Source organism: Montipora capricornis, chromosome 9 (genome assembly GCF_036669925.1).
Source record: "Montipora capricornis isolate CH-2021 chromosome 9, ASM3666992v2, whole genome shotgun sequence".
Classification (NCBI taxonomy): domain Eukaryota; kingdom Metazoa; phylum Cnidaria; class Anthozoa; order Scleractinia; family Acroporidae; genus Montipora; species Montipora capricornis.
In genome coordinates this window covers 45,001,342-45,008,841 of record NC_090891.1, presented here as the reverse complement: position 1 = coordinate 45,008,841, position 7,500 = coordinate 45,001,342, and the positions used below count along the sequence as shown (strand labels likewise).

The 7,500-nt window shown below is 40.6% G+C and overlaps 2 protein-coding genes across 3 annotated transcripts in view; both read right to left on the bottom strand.

Annotated features, from left to right (window-relative positions):
- LOC138016427 (GH3 domain-containing protein-like) overlaps window positions 1-4,217 on the bottom strand; it is a 9,562-nt gene extending 5,345 nt beyond the window's left edge. Inside the window, exons 1-3 of the mRNA XM_068863568.1 lie at window positions 3,830-4,217; window positions 2,025-2,203; window positions 213-562 (exon numbers count right to left, since the gene is read on the bottom strand). Of these exons, the coding sequence (XP_068719669.1) occupies window positions 213-562; window positions 2,025-2,203; window positions 3,830-4,184 (884 nt within the window). The 5' untranslated portion in view covers window positions 4,185-4,217. The remainder of the gene's footprint in view (window positions 1-212; window positions 563-2,024; window positions 2,204-3,829) is intronic.
- Window positions 4,218-5,788: 1,571 nt separating this feature from the next.
- LOC138015824 (E3 ubiquitin-protein ligase RNF14-like) overlaps window positions 5,789-7,500 on the bottom strand; it is a 4,203-nt gene continuing 2,491 nt past the window's right edge. For both annotated transcript variants that reach the window (XM_068862940.1, XM_068862941.1), the window contains exon 2: window positions 5,789-7,288. In XM_068862940.1, coding sequence (XP_068719041.1) covers window positions 6,224-7,288 — 1,065 coding nt within the window. In that variant the 3' untranslated portion in view covers window positions 5,789-6,223. The remainder of the gene's footprint in view (window positions 7,289-7,500) is intronic.

Genomic DNA, 7,500 nt, shown 5'->3' with positions numbered 1-7,500 from the left:
GCCAATAGCAAAATGGGAGTATGATAAATTACTGGGACTAAAATCCACAATCTGTGGTCTTGATGGCTCAAAACCAGCCATAGGCAATCCTTCGATCCAGAAATGACACAAAGAATCCTGGCCTCTGGGGACATGAAGTCAGGCCACACCACACTAAGGTAATTGTTTGCACTAAAGTGACTTGTCATGAATTTCATTCATGGATAATTTACCTTCTGACATCAACAGCAATCTCTAAATCAGGATTTATTCTTCCCAACTTAATGTCATCAACCAACGTTTTCCACTGTGCTTCAAGAGCGACAAGCCCTGTATGAACAAGCTGTGCAAAATTTGCTTCCAAAATGCCAAGATTTTTGTCCTTTAAAGCAAATAGTAGGTAAACATATAAGGCTTCTGGCTCACTGAGGATCTCAAAGCCTGCTTTGGGTGTTGTGTAGAGATGAAGGACACGCTGTGAGTTGCTTGGTGTGGAGGATGTAGGACCAATGGGGAGGCCTGAGTCTGTATACCGCCATTTTGGAGAATAAAAGAATTTCAAGGTTTTCTGCAGCTGGTAGGTCTGTATTATAGTGAAGAGAAAGCCATAACAAAGGGTAATTAACAATAGCCCATGAGGGGAAGCCGAATGGGCTATTGACCCGTGGCCCTTGCCGGCTACGGGTCTAATTGTTTTAGTATCACCCAACTAGTCAGACAGAAAAGGCAATAATAAAGTTAGCAAATGCAAGTTAAAGAAATATTTATTTGGGAATAAAATGGAAGAAAGCGTCATGCTTTTCGCTACTCGAGAAATATTACTAATACCGGTAGTCCTCTAGTAGCGTAGCCAATCAAAATGCAGGATTTGCATTAGTCCACTAGTTGGGTTATACTAATAACTATTATTATACATTGGTGTCAGCACGCAGCTAATTCTCGCTTGCTCTGTTTCTCTTATGTCATACTTACAGACAATAGACTTTATATATGTAGATTGACATAACACCTACAGACAATAGTTTTATGCATGCAGAAGTGACATCACCTAACACACTAAATGGCAGAGAATAGGAAAGAAGACTGCCAACCACAGAAACATTCTTTGATTTGCCGCTCATCCAAAGAAATGGATGAGTCAGTCCTCTTGTCTTAGTTTGTCTTGTCAAGTGCAGCTCAGGAAATAATTATTGGATTCGGTTTTCGCATGATAGCAATAATTATCAAGGCCTCAGTTTGTGTTATCCACCTCAGCCTTTGGCTTCAGCAGATAACACAAACTTTGCCCTTGATAATTATCGCTATCATGCGAAAACCGAATCCAATAATTGTTAATTATTCTTTGACTTCCTCACATAAGACTTATGAGTTGACAAGCTTACTATAACTGCCAAAAATGTCCCCATATCTTTCCAACCCCATGACGTGATTGATTGAACAAAAAGTCATTTAACTGGCAAAATTTGATGTGGCTTAAGACAGCAATATGTATGGGAGGCGTGTTGGCCTCATGGTTAGAGTGCTCAACTCTGGATCAAGTGATCCGGGCTCAGGTCCTGGCCGGAGACATTGTGTTTTGTTCTTGGGCAAGGCACTTTACTCTCACGGTGCCTCTCTCCACCCAGGTGCATAAATGGGTACCAGCGAGTTTAATGCTGGGGGTAAACCTGCGATGGACTAGCATCCCATCCAGGGGGGAGTAGAAATACTCCTAGTCCCTTCATGCTACGGAAACCGGAGATAAGGGCTGGCCTGATGGGCCCTAACTTTGTTCGCTCATTGGCCAATCAGAATGCTTGGTTTATTACTTCTTTTTACATTGTTACCTGAAAACTGCATTTCTCTTAACCAATCAGAATGGAGTAAATTTTTTATGTGTATTACAACATTCCTAAAAGCTACCAATTAACTATGCCAGGAATGGCAGAAATGTAAAGTGCCCCCCAAATGTGATAAATCATAGTCTTTTTATAAGCCTCAGATGGCATGCTCAAAGTAGCAATTGAAAACATACAGATGTTGGAAGAAAACAAATCAGTCCTTACCCCTGGGTACGCATCAAACATGGTGTTCATTATAACAAAAACTCCCCTGGTGACAAATGTCCTATTGACATCAGCTGTCGTTGGAATCAGTGAACTCTTCCCAGAAGTCCCCGAAGTCACACCTATCTGGTGTGGATTCTTTGTGGTGAGAATATTCTTCTCTCCCGTCATTACTTTGTCTGTGAAATGTTTAGACACAAAGAATGAATAATTATTTTATTGTGTTGAAATGAAATTGAGATTGAAATACACAGAACTGATCACATAAACAGAGACACGATATTTGTTATTGGCAGACGAGACGAGGCAGGTTGCATTTGGTGGGCAGTCCGAGCCAGGGTGCATCAGTAAGCCAGTCAGTGGAACAAATAGGTAGTCCGTTACTAATGGTTCTGTCAAATCCAAGTCCAAAAAAACTCCCCAACCCCACTCCGCATAAGTATTTGTCTGAAAGTTCTTTACTTTTGCATCCCCAGGGTGGGTCATTTGTTAAAATAGGTCAGCCTGGTGTTGGGACATTTTCAAGAACAACACTTTCTTTCAATTTTAAAAAATGCTTTGTTGCCTATTTTAAATGTTCTGCTCATCCTTTTCAACCCAGCTAGAGGCAGCAGTCTGTCGGATGTACTGTTGTTTCCACAACCTAACACAGCAGAATGAAGCGAAAGATGCCTAGGTTTGCACAGAAAGCAATAAAATAAACCACTTATCGGTTGAGAGATTCGTTCCTTTAAATGATGACCTTGAGCATTAATAGCACTAGACCACAGGTTTCAATAAAAGTCGGTCACCAGCAGTACACTGCCGTCTACATGATGAGCCCATGTATCTACTTCAAAAGTTATTGAAACCCTTGCTAGTAGACCACTATCACCACCACTCATCACCTTAATGACTTGCCTGTAGTCTTCAACATTCTTATAGATCCTCAACAATAATATTACTAATTTGCATGAACAACATCTCTGCTAAGAAATATTTTGACAGGGGTATCATGCCTGATTGATGAGCAAAATGGGCTTGCATTAGCCCTGCTAAAATCTTCTGGGGTTCATTTAAAATATTCAAGTGCTCTCTTTGGAGGAAAAGGGTTAAAGGAGACATAGTTTTTGCATAGAATTAGATCTATTTAATCCTTCTCGTCCCAGAGTTGCTCCCCAAATGACAAGAAAAATCATCTTGCGTTGGAGCATAACATTACTATGAAGTGTCCTTCTTAGAAAGAAAAGGGTTAACGGAGGCAGTTTTAGTGCAGATGAGGATGTAGTTAATACCTTTTTCACACCTGAGGGCCCCCCCCCCCAACAATCATCGTCGGCTCCTCCTGTCTTTCATAAAGACCTTTTTTGTAAGCCAATCGCTCACAAATGCTACATCTCCAAACACATGTTTTATAGCTATTAGCGACTTCGCCCACCCCCCCCCCCCCCCCCCAAAAAAAAAAAAAAAAAAAAATTCTTTGACACTTCTGGTTCAATTTTCCCCACCCCACCAAGGCAAAGGTCAAATTCCCCACTGCCCGGGCACAGAAGATAGTCAAATGCCCGGGGTTTGCCCTGGGGATGGGGGGGGGGGGGGGAGATGTTGAAGTTTCGATTTGATTGGCACATTAGGCATTGTTTACCCTGCCAGAAAGCTAGCAAACCAGTCAATAAGTTGCAGTCGGCCAGACACCCACTTTCGGTCAGTCAGTTGGCTGGCCGCAGGGTCAGTCAGAATGACTCTTATGTGCCAAACACATAAGAAATCCCTTTAAGTGAAAGGCTATCTTCCAAGCAATGATTCAAGTGTAAATAAAATCTCACCAACGTAGTCTTTATAGTGACTGTATCTAGTCAATGGATGCTTTACCACAAACTGTTCCTTGCTCTGTATATCCCTAAACATGTACTGCATTCCATATTCAGTGTCAGCATTACTTTTGAGAATGCTTAGTAAAGTTCTCTCTTGCACGCCTTCGAAATTAATGCTCTCGCTCTCCAACTTTTTCATCATTTGCGCCCCAAAGACTTTCAAGATGATAAATTCAAAATATTGTCGAAGCATCGATCCGAAGGTGTGTAACTCTGAACGCCTCTTCCTTCGAATATGAAGTGCCACTCCTAGCACGGAAACACCACCAACTGCAAAACCTATACCGAGATATCTTTTTGTCGCCATTTTTTCAAAGTTGTGTAACCCACCGAGCAAGGGAAAAAGGGTCTGGGACTTAACCATGAAAATTTAGAAACGCGGCCCAGGACTATCGAATGATTGGACATTTCATTTACTTTTCTTCTTTTTTTTTCTTCTCATTTGTCTTAAATCTACATAATCTACATCATTCTGCATATTCCAGCACTCCGCAAAAGTGCCTTTTCGACTTATGGCTGTTTCTGCTTAGGTGGCCTCATACACCACAAGCCTTTTTACAGACATCACCGGCAAGCCGGCCACTTCTGCTGGAGAGAACAGGACAGCCACAATACCAGGGACTTCATCCCCTACTCTTTTCGAGTAGTGTGTGGGTTCTTTAACGACCCACAGGGAACTTATGAACATAAAAGATATTTGCGAGACGGGGCCTCCAGTTTACAGTCCTTATCCGAGAAGACTTGAAAGTCTAACCATTTGCAGATCAAATTACAAAGGCAGCACTTTCTCCTCAGTTATTTTAAGATCCTGAGTGTTGTTTATCTGGTCAGGGTTCGAACCCGTGACCTCCCATCTGACAGACTGATGCTCAACCAACTGAGCCACCGGTGCACGCAAAATAAAATATATAGAGGATATTACACGGTGGCGAGAAGATATGAATTTTATGTTCGAGTGGCAAGAACAATATCTCAGGGACTTCATCCCCTACTCTTTTCGAATAGTGTGTGGGTTCTTTAACGACCCACAGGGAACTTATGAACATAGAAGATATTTGTGAGACGGGGCCTCCAGTTTATAGTCCTTATCCGAGAAGACTTGAAAGTCTAACCATTTGCAGATCAAATTACAAAGGCAGCACTTTCTCCTCAGTTATTTTAAGATCCTGAGTGTTGTTTATCTGGTCAGGGTTCGAACCCGTGACCTCCCATCTGACAGACTGATGCTCAACCAACTGAGCCACCGGTGCACGCAAAATAAAATATATAGAGGATATTACACGGTGGCGAGAAGATATGAATTTTATGTTCGAGTGGCAAGAACAATATCTCACGAGTGAGAGAAGCGAACGAGTGAGATATTGTTCTTGCCACGAGAACATAAAATTCATATCTTCGAGGTGTATGGAATCTACGAGTGGTTTAGTTCCCAGTAAAACACTCTCCTCCATATAATAATAAACACTTAATGACTGGTCCCGAGGGAAACAGTTCATTTTGTTTCCCGAGAATCTCAATGTTTCCCGAGGCACAGCCGAGGGAAACATTGAGATTCGAGGGAAACAAAATGAACTGTTTCCCGAGGGACCAGTCATAAAGTGATTTGTTATATAGGGAAACAAATGGGTCAAACATTTTGAAAGAAGAGGGAAGATTCCAGCGACAACATCAGGCCACCTTCAACTGCACGCTCTGATCACGTGCAACAGCGGTCAACATTTCGCGGGTAACAGTGAACTGTTCCCCGTTTGACATCATAGTTTTCGCAATGTTGCCCGCCCATGGCATTTGGCGGTAAACAGTTTCATTGTTAAATGCCATGTGACCATGAACTAGCCAATGAATGGGCGCGCTGTAGCGGGAAAAACTCCAGCTATATGACAATGTAAATTATAAAGATACTCTGGTTACTTCCAGATGGAAACAGTATCAGCACTGCCTCATACATTTCTTTTGGCATATGTACTATTATGCATACAATAATTATTTTCATTCAACAATTTCACTCCAGCTAGTTCAGAATTACCAACAATTCAAAACTGTCTTATTCATAACTAATGTTGTCTACACAAATTCTAAAATTATTTTTAGTCTTGTATCTAGTCTCTTGAAGTGCCTCACTTATGTTTGAATGCCATATGGATAGCAAGCAATAATATTAATTATTGTTGATGTTTGAGGCAACTACTATATGCTACTTCAAATTTTTCCTTCAAATTCAAAATTTTCAATAAGTTAATGAATAATTTATTAGGTAATACATGTAATAATAATAATTATTATTGTTAAATCAGTTCAATGTTGATAACATTATTAGTTGCAATGTTTTCTAAATTATCATTAACTTTACACATTCCACCAGTCATCATCATCATCTTCAATATCTTCATCCTCCTCAATACCTTCAAACAACCTGTTAAAACATTGACTACCAGGTGCATTGAAATGCTGGTAAGGATTACTACGAGAAAGAGTTTCCATGCACAACCAACAAAAGTAAGCACGGCATTTGATACAAGTCATTTTGTTGCAACCATCAATCTTCTGTATGCTTGCTTTGCACGTAGGGCACTGCTTTGCATTTGAATAAAGCCACTTCTCGGACACTACTTCCTCTACCATCTGTTGCAGCCGTTGCTTTCCAAACCGCTTCTCCATGAACTTCTTTTCCTCTTCAGAAGCTGATGTGTACTCATCATGAAGCTTCCGCATGTCATCACTTCTTATCAGGCATGGTGAGATCCCATGATACGTGTGCTTGCAAAATGCACAAAACGCAAATGAACAGGATGAGCAGACTCCCATTGATGACTCACTTTCCAACAAGACAGCAGTCTGACACGATGGGCGGGGACAGTAGACGATGTCAGACATTCCGTCTAGACTATACTGAAGCAAAAACCGGTCATACTTTGCAAACAATTCTGGACTAACTAGTTCCTTTACTTGAAATGGAAGAGCCTGTGACTCACATTTTTCAGTTGGACAGTTCAGTGCTCTTACCGCCCCATCTTCAATTTGAACTTTAAAGTAGCCACGCATACAATCGACACAAAACACATGTCCGCAGTCCTGAAATTCAATACAAAAAGATCCAGGCTTTTCACAAAAGCAAACAGTACACGTAAAATAGCTATTTCTAAAAACCCTTCTTTTCTCCTCTTGGTCATATTCCAAAATGGAATTCACTAAAGTATAGTAAGATGCAACATCTTGAAAAGCTCTGTCGTCCCAAACTCTTCTTCCATTCTTCTGCTGCCAAGGTTTCTTAAATCTCAATGGAAATGGACTCTTCATGTTGAGTGCAGCGACAGTCTCATCTTGAAGAAATTGTAACCACCTGAACATGATGACTTCTCCACCACCATCTTCACACCACATTTTGTCGAGGCATTTGCAGAGCTTTGACAGCTGTTGAGAAAAATAAATGTACATCTCATTTTATCGCATTTATTTAATTTGTTTAAATGTAAAGGTAGTAATATTATTATTACTATTATTATTACACTTATCATCATCATCATCATCACCATCATCATTATTATTATTATTATTATTATTATTATTATTATTGCTATTCAAGCAATGAGCAGGAGTGATAAATCTGCCAAGTTCATTTCAGA